The sequence below is a fragment of the Schistocerca americana genome, chromosome 3 (assembly GCF_021461395.2).
Source record: "Schistocerca americana isolate TAMUIC-IGC-003095 chromosome 3, iqSchAmer2.1, whole genome shotgun sequence".
Classification (NCBI taxonomy): Eukaryota; Metazoa; Arthropoda; class Insecta; order Orthoptera; family Acrididae; genus Schistocerca; species Schistocerca americana.
The window spans coordinates 306,093,287-306,117,766 of NC_060121.1; the positions used below are offsets into that span (position 1 = coordinate 306,093,287).

A 24,480-nucleotide genomic window follows, 5' to 3' on the forward strand; every position below is an offset into this window, starting at 1 on the left:
TATAAGCCCACCTCTCAACACTCCAACACAGACACCTTGTCATGCCTCCCCTCGTGCCCTGATCCCAAGTTTGACCAGCAGGAAGTCCTCTGCTTTCACATTGATACGGCCCGCCAAGGTACACTGGACTGATTTCCCGTCACGGCTGCACAGGTTGTCTCTTTCTCCGCAACGTGACTCATGGTTGTCCCACCTATCTGACTTGCCAGTTGAAAACTGAATTCAGCCACTGGCAGCATCTCTTACACAGGCTCTCAGTTGTGGCAGGTGCCCTTCTGTTGGCCGCAGAGGCTGATGCCTATTGGGTGATCATACCGCCCAATTTGCACCACTACATCCTACGCTTGCTACACCGTAGACACTGGGGGTTGTTCCTTATGAAGGTGTTGGCTCGCCAGCATGTTTATTGGCCCAGCATTGATGGTGACATTAAACGCTTGGTCCATGGATGCATGGTGAGTGCGTGTCACCAGGCCCGCCCTTAGCCATGATTTGCACCCTGGCCCACCAACCCTGGACCTAATTCATTTCAATTTTGCAGGTCTGTTCTCAGGATCGATGTGGTTACTCATTGTGGACGCATACTCCAGATACCTGTATGTGGTGGGCAGGGCGTCCACCATGACTGATGCCACACTCACGGCCTTGGCTCAAGTTCTCACCATCGAAGACCTGCTTTGTGCCTTGATCTCTGATAATGGCCCCCAATTCATGACAGCCTCCTTCCACACATTCTGTGAGGCCAATGGTATGAAACACATCTGCATCCCATTTGTTCTCCAGTGGCATAGCAGAACTACTGATCAGTATGTTTAAACAACAGCTGACCAAAGTAGTCGAATCCTCTGGCACCACGTTGGCCCTCACCTTATTCCTGATCACTTATCACAACACGCCGACTGATGGCCATAGACTGGCTGAACTCCTCCATGGGCAGCAACCACGGACCCTGCTCCATCTGCTGAAACCGTCACCTTCTGAGGCCCGCTTCCGACCCTCTGAGCACTACACCGTGGGCAGAGCTGTGTGGGCCTGCTCATATTGGGGCAAGGCTGCTTGGACTCCAGCCAGAGTCATCGCGACCCATGGGTGGCGTGTGACATTGGTACAGACACAGAAGGGGCTTCATCGTGACCCCCATAACTAATTCCTGCCTCGTACTGCTTCATGGCACCTCACATCCCCCAACACCTATTCTTGTTTGAAGTGTTCCCGTGTTGTTGTAGTCTCGCCATGTTTATCACTTCAGTTCTTGCTTGCTCACCTCGTGTTGTGTCCTGGTCAGTCGCAGTGTCTGTCATCCCCTACTCATTCATCTGTCCTGTCTGTTCATTGTTAGTGATACCTCCAGCAGTTCCCCTGCCTGGCGGATTTGCTTCTCCACTCTCTGCCATGCACTGCTTGCTGGTCACTCACGGCTATAACATTTTGTGCTATAATTTTTAATTTTCAGAGCAGTAGAACAGGAGCTAGATATATATCAGGTTGGCACAAATTTAGGCATTGAACTCTACAATCAAAAACTCTTTATTTGTAGGAATCAGATTAGATTTTGTCTTCAATAGAAGTTCACAAAAGTGATCATTAATCTAGATTCCTTTCAGCAAGCAATAACTGAGTCATAAGTAATATGCCTGAGAATATTTTATGGAATCAGACTATATTATGGAAAAAAGGTTAATATTCTCCCACAGTTTTATAGAAAAAGGCACCTTGTAGCATAAGACAAATTCACAGGTAGAACAATGGTGATTATGATGCTGGTGCTCATGGCAACAATGACAGTCATGAAGAGGATACAGAAAAGCTAAAATAAAATGACACTTGCAGATGCACACTTGTATCGGCACTTTTATACCACACTCACACTCAGTGTGAAAATATGATACATGAAAGAGTACCTACGAAGTTTTGTCAAGGAGGAAATGACATTTAGTCAAGACCATTGACAAAGGAAGTATTTAACAGGAAGAAAAGCTGTTATGTGGATCTTACAAAGCCAATAGAGTGACTGGTAACGTGTTTTGTGTGGAATGCAGCTTTGCAAGGAGATGAGAAACCTTTGAGAGGTAGACCGGAGAAAGTCAGAAAAGGTAAGACAGAAAGCAAGGGTAAAAATTAATAAAAAGAGATGATAACAGTTCATAAATATTATAAGGGATAACAAGGAGATAGAAATGGTTAGGACACTACCTAGGGAGGCAGCGCTCATTAACCAACTTTTTGGAAGGAATGGGGAAAGGAAAAATAAGAAGAGGAAGATAAAGGTAACTGATACAGTGGAACTGTAAAACAGTCCTGTAACTATTTACATTTGGCCAGAACTTTTGATAACATAAATACAAAAATTTAATATTTGTGTGAAAAAGTGTCTTGTGGTGGCTGTGGTAAACACTGAAGTTTCTAATAGAGAAGAAATTAATTACGCCTACACAGGGGTGGTACAAGAACATTCTTTCACAAAAGTGATATATCATTTGGCAGCCCCCATCTCCCTCCCCCTCAGACACTGTGGCCTTTACTTGAGCTCTTGATAAGTTGTTAACACTAACTCTACATTTTGTGTTAATGGAGATTAGTTGTTTTTTCATGTAAAACAAGTTCTTCATAGAGATCCTGTAACAGAAATTAATTTTTTAATCTTATTCCAGTGCCAAATGTTAAAATAAGAGATAATTTCCATCTAAAGTAGTTCTCAAGGTCTTCGAAAACTATTAGTGAAAGCAGAAAGAATAAGATCTGTTGTATTGTTTTAGGGTCATTCCATGTCAAATCATCAGAAATTTTAGGAAATGACACCCATTGCCGTGCAAATCCTTGAAATTTTGTGTAGTGGAAGTTTATCTAGATATATTCACATTTACAAAATGTAAATGTTGCAGGTCAATTACTTTTTCACTTATGATTAAAAGGAATTCAGGCTTTCGTAGACGAGCTCCTTCATAATTTAAAAATGCAATAGTTCCCACAGTTTTTGCAGTGGAAGGTTTATTTGAATGTTTTTTTAGTTAAAGAGGAAGGTTTATATTTTCATAGTCATGCTTCTTGTAGTGAATATCCATCATCTACATTTCAGAAAAAAAATGTAAATAATTTCTTTTAAACAAAATCCATGTATGGACATTATAATTTTGTTAAGGCATTGCCCCCTCGTAGATACCGTTGAAAAATTTACATATTCCATTATGTCACACAAAAAGAATCAGTTTGTAGAAACAATGGGGAGTGTGAAAAACAATGTTATTATAACAGAAATATTTGAAGTTGCTAATTCATGACTACCATTGTCATCACTAAATTGCTGAAGTTGGCTTCACTGGATTTCCCTAGGAACAAATCATATCTGAGAACACTGTTTTATTGCCACTACATGTATTGCTTCATCCAGTTCCTTTGTTATGAGTCGTGTTCACCGAGCGTGCGGTTCTGAGCTCTTGTACTGATTTGTACCCAGAGTCAATTATTGGTTAAAAATTCAATTGTTGCAGTTTTTAACTATTCACTCCAAAACAATAATAATGTGAAATACTTTTGTAATGAAACAATGGGATAGAATGATTTTTCATTATTTAATTACTTTTTAGGTTACACCAATCATATTTTGAATTATTTACGACAAATATTGATTTTATGACTGAAGCAGTATGGAAAGTACAAGTAGGCAGTGTTTTCTTGGACACTATCTACAAGATATATATGATAATGCCCTGACTTGTGTGGATGAACTGACCAATGAAGAACAAGAACTTTTATTATGGCAAAGCAATAGTCATTCATACTGTGATTTTAAGGGTTTCATGTGTGTGTGTTAAACACAAAGACACCTGCACAAATTCTCTCTACATAGTAAAATTTGCTGTGATGTCTTCAAGCGCCATAAATGATCTGTTTCATCTGGATTGCATGAAATTTGTTTAGAAAAGGCAAAGACCTTCAAAATGAGAGGCTTTAGCGGTAATCCTGGGGATAAAATGTGCTCAACCTGTATCAAACTTATTAATGAAAAACAAGCAAGTGACAACTCATCACCAGACTATATAAATGACAGTAATGTGAAGTTGCAGACTCCTGAAAAATCTATACTCAATACTAGCTCAGGAGTATCTCCTGCAAAGCTGCATTCAGTTGCTCGGCATAGAGTATGCAGCAGCCAAACGAAAATTGGAATCAGCAGCTGGGGCTCTGAAAACAAAAATTTCACATACATATCAAGTTGAGCTGGCTGCTGATGCAAGCACTATCCCTTACAGTGATTTAACAGAAATGGAAGAAAAGGCAAAACATCATGATGAACTCATGGACAAAATCAAACAGAAAATTGAATATGCAAATAATTGTGAAAAAAATCTGTTACTTACTCTTGTGCCACCAACTTGGTCTTGACAGAAAGTCAGTTCCAGATTTCAGGTTTCTGAATATTTGGTACAACAAGCAAGAGCTCTTTTAATGGAAAAGGGTATTTTATTGATGGCTGAGCAGAAAAGAGGAAAGACATTGCCACATGATACAGTGCAAAAACTAAAGAGTTTTTATTTGGATGACGAAAACACAAGAATAATGCCTGGGAAAAAAGACAAAGAGAGCACCAGCAAAAATACTGTAATAACTTCAAGTTGAACAAATATATTTCAAGGAAGATGCAATACATGAAAGTCACAGATCAAGTAAACAGAGTAAGACATGTGTACACTTTAACAGTCAAGTCATAACTGAGTCCAAGTCTAGCGGCCGCTGGCTGGCTGGCATGTGGAGCATGTAGAGGACGTGCGTAAATGCATGGCGGCACTTTGAAAGATCGGCGAGTCACAGCACTTTTCCCCCCCTTTGAATTTTTTGCACAGGTCTTGATGGAGGTGGCCTGTAGATTGCCAACATCCAGAGGTGTTGTTTGACTGGCCGAAAAGTCTCGAGGAGGAGGCTTCCTGTACGGACAGAAGTGTCCCCAATGATAATTGGTGAGATGACAGGAGACGTGGGGGTCGAATCTGCTAGGGCCCCGTGCACCAATCTGCCCATTGCGGCAAGTCTGGTTGTTATAGCAGGAGACATGGGCAATGTGTCCGCGTCCGTAGGAGGAGGAGGTGAGTAGAGTTGATGGTCATCTGGTTCCTGCATGGGCACGTCTCCTGGTGGCGTCAGTTCTTGTGCTGGCACCGATATGATGGTGAGAGGACTGCGTTGTGAATAATGAGAGATTCTAGTATCCCGAGCATCAGTTAGAACCGAAGGTGGTGTAGCGGCATCCGGAACAGGCGTTGCTAGCACACGAGGCCAAAGCTGGTCCAAATGACGCACTGCAACATACGTGTCCATCTGGATTTCATTCAGGCGTCGGCCACAGTGTCGTAAGATGCAGCCAGGACTCCATTTTGGCCATCTGCCATATCCCCGTACCCATACAAGGTCGTCGGCGGTGAACCAGCCAAGCGAAGGCACCCGCAGCTGTGAGGTGGAAGGCCGCAGAAGGTGAAGTAGTGTGTGGGGCTGTCAGCCATGTAAGAGCTCAGCCGGGCTATGGTCGCCCATAGGGGTGAAACGGTAAGAAGCCAGAAATCGGAGAAGCGCATCATCAGCAGAAGAAGTCAGGAGTTTCCTTATCTGAGCCTTAAATGTGTGGACCAGTCGTTCAGCCTCACCACTTGACTGTGGATGGAATGGAGGGGCTGTGACATGCATGACGCCATGACGGGCACAAAAATCCGCAAAATCGGAAGAGGCAAATTGCGGACCATTATCAGTAACATGAGTAGAGGGAAGGCCTTCCAAAGAGAAAATGCGAACTAGAGCATTTGTGGTTGCCGCGGTGGTAGGCGACGTGCAACGGACAATGAAAGGAAAGTTAGAGTAGGCATCAATAACGAGAAGCCAGTAAGTACCTAAAAAAGGTCCTGCGAAGTCAGCATGAATACGCTCCCAGGACTTCTCAGGTGAAGGCCGTGGTGGCAAAGATGACTTCGGGGCGGCGGCCTGTGATGCACAAGGGCCGCAGGCAGCGACCATGTGTGCGATTTCAGAGTCAATGCTGGGCCAGTACACATGACAGCACGCCAGAGATTTTGTGCGAGAGACACCCCAGTGCCCTTGGTGAAGGAGGCACAAGACCGAAGCATGCAAAGACGCAGGTACCACAACACGTGGTGAAGCATTTTCGGTGGAAAGGAGGATAACACCATCCCTAGCCGTGAGGCAGTAACGCAAAGCATAGTAGTTCTACAACAGATCAGAAGTCTTAGCAGACGGACGATCTGGCCAACCCTTCTGAATACAGTGTAAAACCCAGGAGAGGGTAGGGTCAGAACCCGTAGCAGCTGCCAGCTGGTCCCCAGTGATGGGGAACCCGTCCACAACCTGCTGCTCGGCAACATCCAGGTGGAAACACAAAAGTTCTTCCCTATTGAATGCCAGATCAGGACCCACAGGAAGGCGAGACAGTGCGTCAGCATTCGCATGTTGAGCCGTCGGCCGAAAATGAATCTCATAATTGAAATGAGACATGTAAAGAGCCCAACGCTGTAGGCAGTTTGCAGCCTTGTCGGGAAGTGACGTTGATGGATGAAACAAGGAAACAAGTGGTTTGTGATCTGTAACAAAATGAAATTTGGATCCATAGAGAAAAACACCAAACTTATGAAGAACATAAATAATGGCCAAAGCTTCTTTTTCAATTTGAGAATACTTTCGTTGGGCATCCGTGAGCATTTTGGAGGCATAAGCAATGGGTTGTTCAGAACCATCAGAAAAACAGTGCGCAAGGACTGCACCAACCCCGTATTGAGAGGCGTCTGTGGCAAGAACAAGATGTTGGCCAGGTCGATAAGTAGCCAGGTACGGGACATGTTTCAGCATAGTCTTCAATTTCTGGAAAGCCGCATCACATGACACGGACCAGTGAAAAGGCATATTTTTATGCAACAGGCGATGCAACGGCTGAGCCACCGAAGCAGCAGACGGTAAAAACTTGTGATTGTGCGCTATTTTCCCCAAGAAGGCCTGCAGTTCCTCAACAGACGTAGGGCGAGGAAGGTCATCTATCGCAGCAACAGTTTGCTGAAGTGGACGAATACCATCCCGAGAGAGTTGAAACCCCAAGTACAAGATAGATGCCTGAAAAAATTTTGATTTCTGAAGATTAAACTTAAGACCAGCAGTCTGCAAAACATGAAAAAGTGTGCAGGGATTTTGAAGATGTTCGTCAGTGGTGGAGCCAGTGAAAACAATGTCGTCCTGGTAATTTAAGGACCAGAAACTGCCAGGAAGCAGCGTCGAGAGGAAGTTGATGATAAGCTTCTGACAGATCAGGTTTAGAGAAATACTGGCCTCCAGCAAGTTTAGTGAACAATACTTCAGGTCGAGGCGTAGGGTAAGTGTCGATAAGGCATTGAGCATTTACAGTGGCTTTGAAATTGCCACAGAGACAAATATCACCAGTTGGCTTAGCAACGACGACGACAGGAGAGGACCACTCACTGGAAGTAACAGGAAGCAAGACCCCTGAAGCAGTGAGACGATCCAGCTCCCGTTTGACCCGATCACGAAGGGCCACAGGAATGGGCCGAGCCTGAAAAAACTTAGGCCGAGCAGTGGGTTTGAGCATGATATGAGGTTCAAAGTCGCTTGCACGGCCTAACCCAGGAGAAAAAAGGGACAAAAATCTCGTCGACAAGGAATCCAATTGAGCATAAGGAATAGCATCAGAGATGATATTGACAGAGTCATCTATGGAGAACCCAAAAAAACAAAAGGCATCGAAACCAAAAAGATTCTCCGTGTTACTATGGTCGACCACAAATATGGGAACAGTGCAAACGACAGATTTGTAAGATACCTCAGCATCAAATTGTCCCGAGAGAGAAATCTTCCGTTTATTGTAAGTCCATAATTGCCAAGTGACAGGTGACAGGATTGGAGAACCCAACTGAAGATACGTCTGAGAATTGATGATAGTGGCAGCAGAACCAGTATCCACCTGCATGCGAACAGCTCGACCAAGTATTTGGACAGTGAGGAATAACTTCCCTGAAAGGGAAGAAGTACAATTGACAGACAACACAGAATTAGAATCAGCGTCATGTTCATGAACATCATGTATGCGGTTGGATTTGCAAACGGATGACACATCACCCTTTTTTTTTACATTTGTGACACGTGGCCCAATGTTGTGGACAATCTTCTCGTGAATGTTTCGTAAAACACCGCGGACATGAAGGAAGTTGCCATGGGTTTTGCTGCAGTTTCTTAGAGGTTTGTTTACGGTTAGGCTGAGGCTGCGCTTGGGAGTGTACTGTGGCCACGTCGGCCGGTGGGAACATGCCACACGCTTCGTCAACATCACACAGAGGTTGTATTTCCCCAACGTCGCCCCATGCCTCTATTTGCGCTGCAGCGGAGCGAGAAATTTCAAAAGACTGAGCAATGGATAGGACTTCATCTAGAGTCGGATTTGTCAACTGAAGGGCACGTTGCCTCACTTCTTTGTCGGGTACCGATCGGATAAAAGCATCCCGTACCATGGAATTGGCATAGGATTCTTTGTGAACTTCAGTAACAAATTGACACTTTCTACTGAGGCCGTGAAGTTCAGCAGCCCAAGCGCGATAGGATTGATTCAGTTGTTTTTGACAACGATAAAAGGCAACACAAGAGGCTACCACATGCGTTTGCTTTTGAAAATAGATGGACAGAAGTGAGGGCATTCCAGCAAAGGACAAAGATGCAGGATCTTTCAAAGGAGCCAATTGCGACAACAACCGATACATTTGAGGTGAAATCCATGAAAGGAACAGAGACTTACATGTTTGTTCGTCCGCGACATGAAATGCCAAGAACTGCTGTCGAAGACATTTTTCGTAATCAGACCAGTCTTCCGCCACCTCATCGTAAGGAGGAAAAGTAACTAGAGACAATGACGAGAGACGCATTTGATGCCGCGACGAAATCATGAATCGCATTTGTGAGAAGCGTTTGCTGTTCTATGAGACCTTGCAATAGTTGCTCTAAAGTGGCCATGGAAACATGTGGGTCAACAATGGAAAAGAAAAATCACTACCTTGTCGCCAATTGTAATAACTTCAAGTTGAACAAATATATTTCAAGGAAAACGCAATACATGAAAGTCACAGATCAAGTAAACAGAGTAAGACATGTGTACACTTTAACAGTCAAATCATAACTGAGACCAAGTCTAGCGGCCGCTGGCTGGCTGGCCACTTAGGTGGCGTTGCTCCTGCTGGCTGGCAACAGCGCCGCATGTAGAGGACACACGTAACTGCGCTGTGTCACAATAAATACCTATGAACAAAAGCATCTCATTTTAAGTAATTGAACTGAACTGTATTTTCTCCATATAAAAAAAAGATATCCTGAAGACAAAGTAGGATTCTCCAAATTTGCTTCTCTTCGACCAAAACAGTATATAATTGTAGGATCATCAGGAACACATATTGTATGTGTGTGAATTTACCACCAAAATGTTAAATTGCTTCTAAATTCCATTTCTATGAAAGAAACATACCAAGATCTAATTAAAATAATAACATGTGATATAAATAATCAAGCCTGTATGCTTTGTCTGTGTGAAAAATGCCCCACCAATTCATTGCTTCAAACCCACTTAGAAAATGAAATAGAAGACTATGATCCTGATGAGATGATTCAGTACAGTCAATGGGTATCAACTGATAGAATGACTTTAAGTGTTCAAATCACTTCTCTGTCAGAATTGTGACACACTAATTAAGAAAATTGAAAAACTTACTCCACACTCTTATTTCTCAAACACAATCTGATTATCTGAAAATGAAGAAGGAAACACTTGATGAAGGTTCAGTGTTAATTTTAATGGATTTCAGTGAAAATCTCACTTTTGTTGTTCAAGATGCATTACAGGGGTACCATAAGAACAATGGCAGCTGCACTCTTCACACTGTTCATGTATATTACAGAAAGGACAAACAGTTGCATGCAAAAAGTATTTGTATTGTTTCAGATGATCTAGAACATGATGTTGCTTTGGTGTACCAGATTCAGGAGACTGCATTGAATTTTTTAAAGTGCGAATTTCCAGAAATTCATCTTGTGTATGTTGAATATTTCACTGATGGTTGTGCTGCACAATATAAAAACTCTAAGAATTTCAGAAATATCTGCTACCATGAACACGACTTCAATATAAAGTGCAGCTGATCCTTTTTTGCCACCAGCAAAGGCAAATCCCCCTGTGATGATATTGGTGGCACTGTTAAGACTTGTCACAAAAACAAGTTTTTAAAGAGTTTATAAAGATCAAATACTTACAGCTTCACAGGTATTTGAATTGTGTCACGAGAACCTGCAAGGCATTTCAGTTCTTTGTTTCAAAAGATGAAATGGTACATAGCAGACATTATCTTTCTCAGCAGCTCACAAGTGCAAAAACAATTCCTGGAACACAGTTTATGCGTCACATTGTACCAATATCACCAACCAAGATTGGAGCAAGAAGGCTGAGCTGTGATACGGATTTTAGTATCGTGCATGATTTCTCAGATGTACTTCTGCCACTAATGCCAGAATTCACTGTGCAGACCAACTGCTATGTTGCAAGTGCATATGACTCTTCTTGGTATTTGGGAATTGTTGAGAGGGTGAATTGTGAAGAAGGAGATGTTACAGTAAGGTTCATGCATCCTCATGGACCATCCCTGTCCTGCTATTGGCCTGATACTGATGTTTGTGATGTTTCTTTCTCCCATATTCTGTGTGAAGTTGATATCACCACAGCAACAGGCCATACTTACTCTCTGAGGAAAGAGTCCTCAAAGTTGTTGGAAGAAAAGTGGTTCTCATACAAAAAAATATTATCTAAGCATCAAAGTGTCTTGTCACATGTGTTATTCCGAATCAACTGGGGTGCAGATTGCAGCACCAGCATTTTGTGCAGTGTTGAAAATATTGGCTTTGACGTTTTGTTTAAATATTATAAACAAAATGCTGTATATTTTTACATTGAATTAATTTGGTTATGGCAAAGGTAAGAAAGTGTTCGTATGTCATGTAATGTACAAGTTGCCCTATATTTTACAATGTGTAATTTCATTTCAAATATGTGATGAAATAGCATTGAGTTTCTTGCTAAGGATTTGACCCCAGTTAGATGAGGATTTAATTATAAAGTTTACATTTCAAATATATTTACACTAACTAGGACAGTATTTGATACTGAAGTCTGTGGCAGCTCATAAAGAAACATGGAACAGTGTTTATTGGAATGTCTTTTCTTCATTATCATGTACATGATACACCTGTACACAAATTTTGCACTTGGGAATTTCTGGTGCCCCTCTCAGCTTGGGGCCCCAAGTGGCCGTTTTTTGCTTAATTTGACCCTGCCCTTGGGGTTTCTGAGGAAGCAGAGCATCATTTTGACAATGACACCAGATAGGAACTATCATCTCAGCAATTTGTCATGTGAGAGAATGCATAAAGATAAGCATCCATTATGGGAAGGAACCACTGAAGAGTCAATAGGCACATAAAAAAAAAAGTTGAATTTTATATCTCAGCTTTCAAACTTTCATTTTTCTACAGTGACAACACACTCGCTCGTCCAACCACACCTTCATTCTTCCAGCACTAGAAACTGATAGGGTAAGTGGTTGTCTCAGCTGGTGTTGGTGTGATGAACACAGAAGAGGCAAGGGATTGCAAGGGGTGAACATAAGAGAGAGGGAGTCTATGTATGGAAGAGGTGAGCTGCAGTGATCAGCTTTGTTTTTATGCCTTTTAACCTCTCAGCACTTTCTCTACATGATGACTCTATTATTCATATTCTACCCCGGATATCCCAGTCTTCCCTTACTGTGGTTTTAAATGTGCATTTGAATGTAAATTGAAACAACATAATCAATTTCTTGTAATGCACATTAATTATTTCAAACTATGACAGTTCAGTATACTCTACAGTTTCCCTTTACTTTGCCCTTAGAACTAATGATTAATGTTGCAAATATATTGATTCATATGATGACAAAACTTCATGCACACTTAGAAACATTTCAAAAATTGATACGTCACCTTAAGTAAAGGACTACATCTGTTCTTGTTTCCACACTATAATTGCAATAAATTACCCAGAAGGCATAATAATACAGAGCAATTGAGTTGTAATTCCTTAACTCTTGAGTGGGACCTCCATTTTTTGTAACACGAATGGGCGTGCAGTGCACTTTGTACACATGTAAAGAATAGCTGCCTTTATGTTACCAAGGTAAACATGTTTCATCAAAATCACAGTTTAACTTAATTTAATTCAACAATGATAATGTAACATTCTGTAAGCTAAAGCATTGGTTAATTAAACAATAATAAAGTAAACTAGATCACACTTTTGGTGCATACAAGTATTACTGCACAGTAATGACCCACTTGAAACATTAAATGCCACAATTGCTTCAGATCCCAGCCAACCATGTATTTGATTAGTAATTATTTTGTAGACAACTACCTCATTATGGAATTGTGCTGCTGGCTCATAATCTGGGCCATTTTCTTGCATGGATCATAAATTTTTTTGCATAGCTCACTGTTTGTTTTATGTTACTGCTTCTCATTTGGATGCATGACAAAACAATTTATCACTTTGTTAGTTAATGCAATAATTAAAGAATGGCTATGGGCTCACAATTGTAAACAAACAATGGAACAGTACAAGACTATGCTATTTGTGGTTGGCACACTTTATACATAGGCACGCCCATTTGAGGGTTAATGCCAATTTTGCTATGTTAAATTCAGCCTATTTATGTAGAAGTAATGTGTAACACTATGTTGTTGTCTTCAGCGTGAATACTGGTTTGATGCACTTACCCAGGCTATTCTATCTTGTGCAAGTCTCTTCATCTTTGCATACATTAAAATCTGCCTTACTGTAATCAAGCCTTTTGTTTCCTTCTACAGTGTTTCCCCTCATGCCTTTCTTCATTATTAAAGTAATCATTCTTTGGTGCCTCAGAATGCATGCTATCAATCATCCTTTCTTCCACTCAAGTAGTACCAAAAATTTATTTTGTCCATGATTTGAGTCACTACCTCTTCATTAGTTATCCAATATAATCAACCCACCTAATCTTCTGCTTTCTTCTGTACTACCACGTTTCAAAAGCTCTCATTTCCTTCTTGTCTGAGTTGTTTATCACCTAAAAGACTTTCTAATGCTTAAATTTATATTTGGCCATAAAAATAATTTTCTTTTCAAGAAAAGCTTTTCTTCTTAGCATCAATATAGATGAATATCTTGAAACCTAAAAATTTGCTCTGTCTATGTTCTGTACTTTGTATCTAAAGCTGAATACCTTAATACAGAAGTGTCACCTTTACTGTTTAACTTTAGTAATGGATACGATACTCTTGAACTTCCATGTTATTTGCTGATATGTTTCTTTCCCTTAATAATGTGAACTTATTTAGATATAGTGTGCAGTTCTGAAGTTTTCACAAAATATTCATCTATACACTTTCCTGTTTCTTGGCATCACACATGTATTATATGAACACTTGTATCATTATAAGAACACTGCCATAATCATTTTAACCATGTATCATCTCATCTCCATTTTTGACACTCTGTGCTCAAAGTATGACCTACAGGATTAATAAAATTACAATTACAGTTACATTTCATATACAAGTTGCTTCTGCTATCAGTAGTTATTTGCTCTCCAAGTAGCAAAACTTGTCCAGTACTTTCAGCATCTCATTTTCCAGTCTAATTCTTTCAGCATTCCCTGAATTAATTTGTGTGTAGTCCATTATCCTTGTTTTTGTTTTTAATGTTCATCTTATAATCTCTTTTCAAGACATTATCCATTTCATCTCTGATTGATCTTCCAAGTCTTCTGCTATCTCTGACAGATTTATGGTGTCATCAGCTATAACTAAAGCTTTTATTTCTTCTCCCTGAACTTTGATTCATTTTCTAAATTTTTTTCTGGTTTTCCTTTACTACTTGCTCTACATTCATATTGAATAATACAGGGGATACGTCACAACCCTTTCTCAAATCTGCTCAACTGCTGCCTCCATGTTATGTCCTTCAATCACTGCAGTCTCATTCCTGTACATACTATAAATAACGTATCACTTCTTGTATTTTCTCCCTGATAACCTCAGAATTAAAAAAAAATTGTATTCAAGTTAACAATGTAATCAGAATGAAATGTTCACTGTGCAGCGTAGTGTGCACTGATATGAAACCTCCTGGTAGATTAAAACGGTGTGGCAGACCAAGACTCGAACTAGAGCACTTGTCCACAAAAGGCAAAGGTCCTGAGTTCGAGTCTTGGTTTGGCACATAGTTTTATCTGCCAAGAGGTTTCGTAACGATGTTATGTCATGATAGTTTATTGCTAATACAAAGTACATATTTATTACTGCTACTTTTTCATATTAACACATATTTCTGTGCTCGTTCTCTGTTCTTGAAGATTCTTCTTTTACAGAACATGATGAATGAATGAATCGATTGTGTTATTGAGTCAGAAAACAAGGTGTTATTTTGTATAGTGACAGACTAAGCCTGCTGGAGGCCCGTAGTGGCAAAATTAAATGAGGCCCCCACTCGGCTTAGAAATAGATGTATTTGTAGTGTACATTTAAAAAAAAATTATTAATACAGAAGTAATGGCTAACAAACAAATCAATTATTTATGATGAGTGTACTCTGTGGTTTAATAACTGTAATATACATACTTAAAGGTATAGACATAATAAAGAGGAGAACAGGAAAACTGCCTTTTATTTTATATGTCTATAAAGAAAGCTGGTACAATTAGAAGCCCGCATCTCGTGGTCGTGCGGTAGTGTTCTCGCTTCCCACGCCCGGGTTCCCGGGTTCGATTCCCGGCGGGGTCAGGGATTTTCTCTGCCTCGTGATGGCTGGGTGTTGTGTGCTGTCCTTAGGTTAGTTAGGTTTAAGTAGTTCTAAGTTCTAGGGGACTAATGACCATAGATGTTAAGTCCCATAGTGCTCAGAGCCATTTTTTTTACAATTAGAATATCAGTTACTTTCATAACCTTAGTATGAGATAGTGCTTATTATTGATATTATTATAGTACATGTTTTTGTGCCTTTACTTTACTGAAATCCACAGTAATCGGAAATCTATTTCATTTGCAACTTTTCTTCCACTTGATAAAATGGACAGATTGGTTAGTCATTCTTGATTCATCATAGAGTGAAGATAATTGTTTATTAGTTTCAGTTTAGAAAAACTCACACAAATGACCAAGAAGTATTGGATTGTAATTGGTGTACATGGTAATGATTCTCTTAGTTCCATTTAATAATAAACTGAATGATTTCTGGGGTGTGCATCTAGCAGCAATATCCACATTCATATTGGTTGCACATATATGCCTACAATACCTTTTTATTTCTTGCAGCACCTGCCCCTTATCACACTCATCATAAATTTGTACCAGATTCTCCAGTGCTAGAGCCACGGCGTTTCATGTCAAATAATTGTGTGTAGCACATAACTTGTTATCACAGTACAGTGTTTAAGTTTCATTCAACAGTTTACAAAATTTCTAAAAACTCTGAACAAACCCCTTGACAATTGACAGAGCTCGATAAACAGGTAATCAGACACTCATGCTTGTATTTTGCATTCTATGGGGCCTCTAACTGCAAACTGCCTCTTATTTATTGAACATATTTTGACCATGTTTGGAAGTTGGTTAAAAATGATCTGGCATTGGGGGGGGGGGGGGGGGGTCTTCAAATACCAAGACAAATTTAGAGCCCTCCAGGATCAGAGGTTCTGGCAAGTTGTCCATTTTTGTGGATATCTAAAGATTGTTTCCCTGATCTGTTAAACTTTCAACTTGTTATTGAGATGTTGATGGCAACCCATTCCTTTTGCCTTTACAAAGATATCCCAATTTCCTTGAACTTCTGTACCCACTCATAAATGGATTGTGTGTGGGTGGAGCCTTGTTAAAAAAAATGTGGTCCTTAGTTTTTGATGCACTGTGGTTATGGATTTGCTCTTGCAGAATTCCATCACTAATTGTCTTCTTCATTGATCTGTATATCATGTTATTGGAGATCACTGACAAAATAGGAGAAAAAGCTTACTGAGTTGCTGTTACCATACACATAATCATATAATACCTTACCTGAATACAAAATTTCTTTACAACCACTTCTACATCATTTTGAATAACTCTGTAGTTGTTTTAAATTGGTATTCATGGTAACATTCTTGATAGCAGGTACAATGTACTGCGTGACACAGAGGAAGAATCTACAGATACAAATGTGTGGAATCCTACAGCAGAAGAGGTACACCATCCCATGACTCCATACAGATCTGGAACTAGTCATCCACTGTACTGAATATTGGTGAAATATGATAGGGCAGTGATGTTACAGTTTGTAAATGCTGTGTAACCGCAGCTAAAATATACCTGAATGCATATAATATCACCTGCATAACTTACCCTCAGGTGAGAATCATTGTTTGGTGAAACTAAGTAATCATTAAGAACATATCATTCTATTTCTTGTGCCCTCTTGTTCATTTAATCTGTTGAGTGATCTTCTGAGAGAGGACATTGTACTAGGCCTAAAAAAGGGAACTTAAACTTATTTTACATGGAATTATATTTGTTAAAAATAATAAAGTATTACTTTGAAATGCATATAAAATTATTATATTTATTCTTATCTTCCACTTCATGTTGTCTGATACTTCTTCATTTGATTACAAGACAACCTAAATAGTTGTAGTGTACATTAAAGTTAAATTTACGTAGCCAATATTGAGTGCGGTAGTCTTCAGTCCAAAGATTGATTAGATGCAGCTCTCCATACTCGTCTATTCTCTGCAAGCCTCTTCACAACTCTGCAATTTTTACTCATTACACTTCCCTCCATTAAATAATCCAAAAAATTATTTGCACCACACAAAAATAGTTGTCAGATTTCATAATAAAAAAAAATTCGATTGCAAGGTTTCACATAAAATGCAAATGTGTATGTGATGACATGCTATCAATGTGTCACTAAATCAGTTGCTTTCAAATGTAGTTAAACAGCTGAAAGACAAACAAACTCTGCATACATCGTCAGTAAAGGAATACGAACCAATTGTCTCTAAATAAAAACATGAATGAACTTAAATAACATTATTGTTACAACTAAAAATTACAGGTAACAAGGAAATGTATCTTTACATGAAGACAGTGGTGTTATGAAAGAGTAACAACAAGAAGACTTCACTCCTTACATTGTTTTAAAAACAGAAAATGAGAAAAAATTAAACATAGATACTTATAGCACAATGAGACAAGTTTTGTTAGAAAAACGATCAGATCACTGACATTACGAATACAGTAATTTGCTATATTGCTCCCTTGAATGGCAAAGACAATGTCTGTTTCAGATCTTGGAAAAGTCACTGAGTTGCATTACCTAGGGGCTGTTCTTTAATTACAGTGTTGGTACATAGCAGCAGCAGCAGCAGCAGCAGCAGTAGTAGTAGTAGTAGTAGTAGTAATTACAAAGTTACATGTAATCAAGTATCAAGTTACTTTATCAACAAGTGTTTGGAAGTTGTCACATAATAATTTTCTCTTTTATGTAATTAGTTTTAGACAGTTGATGTGGAAGATGTGATTCTCTTACCATAACATTTGGTTAAACAAGGTAATAATTATGTATTGCTAAACACCTTGGTAATAGAATATTAGGTGTCATGGTGCAGTATGAATGGCTGGACTTCTAATAGAGCACAAGAGTGTTTAGTTGAAAATCTGAAAGACAAGTTGCTGTAATATGCCATTTACAATAGTGATGTAAATTAACATTACACTTAGGCAATTTAATTTCTTGTGATGGGTCTTTGTTAACTACAACTATTTTATGTGCTTTGTTATTGCAATGAGTATTTATCAGTTCAGTCATTTCTGTAAACAACATAAGTCACTGGGTTCTGATGCACAAAGTGGTCACAATAAAAGGCAATAAAAGGAAGGTCATTGTTGCTTTGATTTGTCAAACAATAGGTGTTACAATTCATTAGCTGCTGGTTTGTAAAGAGTAGCTGGATGTTGTGGTGAGTAATGATGAGGTGTTACGGATCCAAGGGTAAGCTGCACGCAACATTTTCAGTTGTGGTAGGACCCACCTTAGTGATCAGCTTCTAGATAGAAAGGTCAGTAGGTAGGAAGCAGCCACTCAGCTCACCTTGCATCACAAGGTTGCCTCAGTGAGTTCAGCATTACCTGGTTACATGAAAAAGTGGTACATTTGTGAGCTGTGTGGCTCAATCAACGATATTCCCGGTGCTGGTATGGATCATCTTTCCATTGGTGTGCACAGAGTGCACAGTGCTGCCACCTACCGGGCTGATGAGGGAGCGAGGGGTAAGGTCTAGCAAGTAACGAGGATTTTGTTTTGGAACGCTTAGCAGGGACTTCGTTTGTAAAGTCTGGCAGACAGTACAGGGCCGTGCGAGGCAGCAGGAAGAGCACATCTAAAAGGGGCCATTTACCATGGTGACGGTGCCATAGCAAATATCACCAGCGTGGGAGTTGTCACGTTACTGGGAAGCCGTTGGTGTACTTCGCTTCCTGCATGTCTCCTGGCACCAGGATCTACAGTGGCTGGCTTTGTTGAACAAACAAGAGGGTAAGGGCCTTGCTTGTGCTGTAAATTGTGGCTGGAATTGACTACTGGGTTCAGTGCTGTTGACTTCATTTTCTTGGGCGGCCGTTTCTACTCCTACTGAGTCTGTCCTCAAATGTGTTAATTTTATCTTGCTTAGTACGCAAGATTCTAGTGAGAGGTTTATGTGACGTGATGAGTAATATTTACTAGGGCCTTGAGTGCTGATACATTCTGTTTGTAGATTGCTGCTGTGAGTGTTAACTGCCACTGAAAACAGTTTGGCTGGTCCTTGTCTAAGTGCTGCCTGGTTGTTGTATTAATATCACATGATGGAGTTAAGCTGGTCAATTATTATAGATATACATGGATAAAATTTTCTCTGGATATATTTTGCCGTGAATTGCAATAACATTACTGTTACATTTCTATCTGAAGTGATAGTGTGTCTAAAAGACACATGTCTATCTCTAAATGAGTAGTTTCATAAATTCTTAAAAGTTACTGAGAGGCCAGTTGTTATTGTGTGTTTAAATAGTTTGAAACTGATTCTATTAATGAAAGTACAAGAATTCCTTCAATGAGAGTACGTGGATATTGTAATTAATTCTGATTTAATCACAAATATAAGTGTAGCTATTGCTGGAAGTCACTTTGTGTTTGCAGCGGGGGGTGGGGGGACGCAATATACCGTTAACCTACACGCTAGTTACTTGCATTTTGATATCGTTTTATCAGGACTTCTGCTTTTTGTCTTGGTAGCAGGTGCGGGTTCCTGGGTTGTGTCCTGATTGTGCTGTTGTGTATTTTCCGCCACCTTTCCCCGCCAGCTGGCCATGTATCTAGTTCACTTACGGCTTAATGTATAATTGGCCTTTGGCCTTACGCACATAAGATAATAGATTTGTACTGCTTAGCTGATGTTCATTAATAGGTTGACTAATTCTACAGATGATGTGCTGTAATGAATTATTGTGTTTCTAGTTACTTAAGGCAGATGTCAGTCTGTTGTAGATACCCACTACTTCTGGGATTTTTCGTGCCTATTCGAGACCATTGCTGCTCCCGTTTGGGGGTCCATGCCGAGCCTGTATTGGAAACAGCTGAGTGAGCGAGCGTCCACTTCTGGGCCATTTAAGTAACGTGGTTGTGTGCCATGGTATCTGATCTGTTGTTACCTGTACTCTGAATTACTTTGGTAATACCAACCACTGCAGTAACGAAAGACTACATTTTCTCATTAAATTTTAGTAAATTGTTCTTTAGGTTGATCGTAGTTTTTGAGTAAATAATTTTTAACTCATTTCACTAAATGTGTAATAGGCCATAAGTGCCATGGTTTATGTATGTTTAAATTTTGAAGTAACTTGCTCTCATCTAAATGGTAATTTTAAAGATGTGTGGTAATTTTAAAAATGTGTTGATAGTTTTATTTGTTATTTGTCTTGTTTAAATATATTAAATATACTTTGTTTCTCTCAACTGATTAGTGACCACCAATCTCTTGGTCCGTGGGACAGTGTATGTGTTATTACAATAGCTTTTGTGGGTGCGAACTTCCATCTGTCATTGGTATGTGTTGATAAAACCAGGCTTGTTCCCAAATATATATACTTACTTTAATATCAATTCTTGTAATTCTGCTTGTTGCAATGAATCAATAGTAGTCAACATTACAGTTTTACTTATTACTTTATTTTCAACATTTTCAATCTGACTACTTAAGTAACTTTACCCTTAAGCCTTGATAGTATTTACCATGCTGTGTTTTTGTTTTCACTAGATAGGCTGCAGACCGTTGGTTATTGACATCAGTGAATTTGCTTTCATCAGCATTAAATTCTATCTAAAAAAAAAGTGCTTTTGAGTTTCATTTTGGATAATTTTCTGATTTTTACCGTATAGTCAAACTAGAACTGTGTTAAGGTGTGTTGTCAGGCACCACAGAAACATGTGCTGGTGCATGCTCTAAGATTAATTTTGCAAGTACCTGGTGATGAACTCAGGTGTATATCATGTGCTCCTCATGTAGTGCAGTACGATTAAGTTTTCCTGAGTGTGGGGTGTGACAGCTGTTCAAACACTCCATGAACACTAACACTAAAGAATTTATAGTTTAGATGTATGTTCCAACCATCCTGCGAGGCAGGATGCCAGTCCTGATTGTCAATGCAAATGTTTGGAACACTGTCATTACCAAATTGAACCATGAGTTTAAAACAATAAAATTTGCCCATTAGGAACACTCACATTGTGCATGTTGTGGACATTAACTAAAAAAGTGATTTTGATTCAATAAACTCTTCATCACCAACTTTAGTAGTTTAAATCACTGTGGAATGGCCAATGAATGAAACTGTATAAATCAAACATGGAAACATTCCCCCATGCTAAACACAGATCCATCTAGCATATTGTAATTATACCTTGTTCTTTATATTTATGTAAAATTTTTACTTGTGTCCAACCAAGAATTTCTTTCAGTACAACCTGTAAAGGTTGCAGTAGTAATTCAAATTGATGTGTCAGCACAGCATGTAATTCAACCTTTTACACAATGACACAAGTTCAGCACAATAGGCTGTGGGATGGTAGGACTGAACCAAGTGACACATCAGACAATCACCATCGACAGTTGCACTGAACATTTATTTGGCACATTTAAACAACCCGGGAATTTTTTCATCCGGGAGAAAACCGGCAAAAACCCGGGTATTTTTTAGAATTCCGGGAATTTTTCGTTATTTTAGGTTTCAGTTAAATTTTTGTAATCTTGACTGGTAAGAATCGATACTCTAACAAAGGATATTACTCTACTCCGCTACTGCAGAATAATACTACAACAATAAAACGTAAATGAGAAAAAAATATGAAAATAAAACATAAATTGCAAAGGTAATGTGCCATATACAACAACAAAACACAGTGCTCCTACAAACGTTTGCCAATAGCAAAATGTGTCAAAGGCGTTAGGAAGACTATGCAATGCTTCATAACAAAATGTCTCCGATGAGCGTGACGTCACAACTGTTTAACTAGATTCATTATAGCAGCTGGCTCATGCGCAAGCGCAGTTGAGCGGCGGGGGCAAACCGATGTATTTGACCCGAATGACAATTGCGGGGGGAGGAGGGGGTGGCAAATTCATATTCTTGAGAAGAAAAAAATCATATTTCACAAAGAGCCTAGCATCCAGCGCACGTTGGTCTACCAATTACTCATGATTTTGAAACGCATCCCTGTTGGTTTTTGAACACACTCTGTAAGTTGATTTCTGAATGAATCATAAGTTAATTTTTGAATGCGTGCCTAGTGTACGTGATGTCAGTCAGGGGAATCCTCGTCGCGTCTAGAAATAAACTTTCCTGCAAGCAAAAGGGGACCGGGTTATACGAGCGGAGCGGAGTAAAGCCGAACGAGTGAACGCCAACCGCTGTCTGATTATGTGGTTGATTGGGTTTGGAATGATCAGCTTTGTTATAATTACTAGTGAAATTCATAGAGTCAGACTACCAGAGTGGAAATAAACGACCAACAGGAATAACAGGTAAGAAAGATTACGTATTATCTTCTCGGTGTATCCAAGAAAATAGAATTTTGTCAAAATTTTTAGCCAGATCGCTACACTAGTAAGGGCCAGTTGTACAGTCCCAGTCTAGCAGCCGCTTAACTTCTATTCTGGAAGTAGTGCGGAAAGTGGTTTGTACGAACATAACAATGCCTAACTGGAGAATAATCAGGGATAACTAAAACGGTGATTCTGGCAGGGTTAGTGAAGTTAACCGGCGACTAAATTTTAACAAAGGCAGGAATAGTTCCAGAATTAGTCATGACAAGATTGTTTGTTAGAACGAGGAAGGAGAAGAAACGGGGACATCACACCAATTAGGGAAGAATATGACGATTCCAAATTTAAGTAAAAATCTCGTACTACTACTTTTCGATCTCATGCTCGAGAAACTGGGGCGTATGAATGAAATGTGAAACTATTTTCTAACATTAAACTATTTGCTTGTAGTAGGCCTAATAGGCATTTTATGTTGGTCTTTGTGAATTATATTCTGCCGTGTTATAAAAATGACCATTTGTGCAAAAACAGTGTCGTTTATTTTGTGTGTGTTGCAATTTCTGCAGTGTTAGGAAGACCTATTTTGTTTTATCTAGCAGACAGTGACAAAATAAACGTAATCAGATCGAGAAACCACACCAGTCATGGGTAGCATTTGTATTAACAGCTTACGCAGTATTAGACAACCATATTTCGGCCTCTTTTTTTTTATGACATAAAGTAAGATATTTTAATGTTTTACACATACGAACATATGGGCTTCCTACATCATCGTAGCTGCCAAAGTACGGTGGCGTCTGTTATCTGGAGCTCTCTGACGACTGCTGAAAGGAACCTATTTCTAACAGGTCGCGGGAAAATATTGCGAATGGTGGTTTGAAAAACGTTACTTTCAAATCAAATTTCCTCTTTCGCGAGTGGTACTTTGTGTGAGAATGTACGATTAATTCCTTAAATCACAGAGCGTTTGATGACGAGCCATTAGAAGTATTTCGAGCCCAGATCAGACAATTACGAGCAAATTGATGTAGTGCTACGGGAAGCTCTCGCTCCTCTGCGGTAGCTAATTTATTTGTGGAAAACTTTGAGAACAAGTTACTGGACTCGGCTAAAAATTTTACTAGCACATTTGTGTGATGTATCTTAAAGTGTAACACGGGCAAGAAAAATCAACATTGTATGTGAAAACTTAGCTTCTGTTGCAGCTTATTAACCTTAGAGACCAATGTTGTACGTGAAAGCTTTGCTTTTCTTGTAGGAACACTATGTATATTAATTTAAAACATTAACTTTTCCTATTTGTGTATCCGCACTACTTAACAGTGATGTTGCTATTAGCGGACTACATCGCGTGTCCTACGCTCTGAATATCCACTGTCATTGGCTGGCGGGATCACGTGACATGAGCAACGACTCACTTACAAAAGCGTATCGCAATCTCGATTACATGGTTCGGAAAGTAAGATGCGGTGTTTGGTGGGATTCGAATTTATACTTTCGTGATACGAAAATATACAGCGTACATATTGCTGCAAAAAAAAAAAAAAAAAAATTCTTTCCAAGAGGGTTTTCTTTCCTGAGTTTCGTTTTTTAAAGTGCCGGGAAATTCTACGCCCATATATAAAAATATAACCATTCAAAGAATTGATACGTTTTACAATTCTGAGGGAAAATATACTGTCACTTAATAAAACGAAAAAGTATGTTTTCATCCGGGAGAAAGTCTATTTTTAACGAGGAAATCTGGGAATAATCCGGGAATTTTTTTTCGTTGTCCACGTATACACCCTGATCTAATTTAATACTAGCACACAAATGATTAATACTGCTAAACAAGAATGTTCAGGAAATACAACATCACTGAGATGAAACAGCAAAACATGGCTGTGCCACTACGCGTGCTCGTGATGTGAAGTCAGCCACCTTACACAAATTAAATTCTAACTGTTGTTAAAAGTAACTACTATAGGATCTCAAATTTTAATCTACTAAGCAAAATTTTGCCTTGAATGAGTACAGATGATACGCAAAATCATTCTGCATGCAGGCAAGGAAAATAGACAAAGTGGTCTGTTCCTTTTCTTTTACTACTTAGCGTATACATCAGATATCAGATATTTTTTTTTAAAAAATCCTAGTTCTTCCATATACATTTTTGGACTGCTTACATTAGTTTCTTCTAATTTCCTTTGGACACTCTTGCACTTTATCAGTTTAAAACATTCAGTTCCTGATAGTTTTTTATTGTTAATGAAAAAAATAAAAA

The 24,480-nt window shown here is 39.3% G+C and overlaps 1 protein-coding gene across 1 annotated transcript in view; it reads left to right on the forward strand.

The window, feature by feature from the left end:
• The window catches only part of LOC124607384, a 111,917-nt gene extending 95,528 nt beyond the window's left edge, over positions 1-16,389 (forward strand). The window contains exon 5 of the mRNA XM_047139700.1: positions 16,249-16,389. Coding sequence (XP_046995656.1) covers positions 16,249-16,375 — 127 coding nt within the window. The 3' untranslated portion in view covers positions 16,376-16,389. The remainder of the gene's footprint in view (positions 1-16,248) is intronic.
• The last annotated feature ends 8,091 nt before the right edge of the window (positions 16,390-24,480 follow it).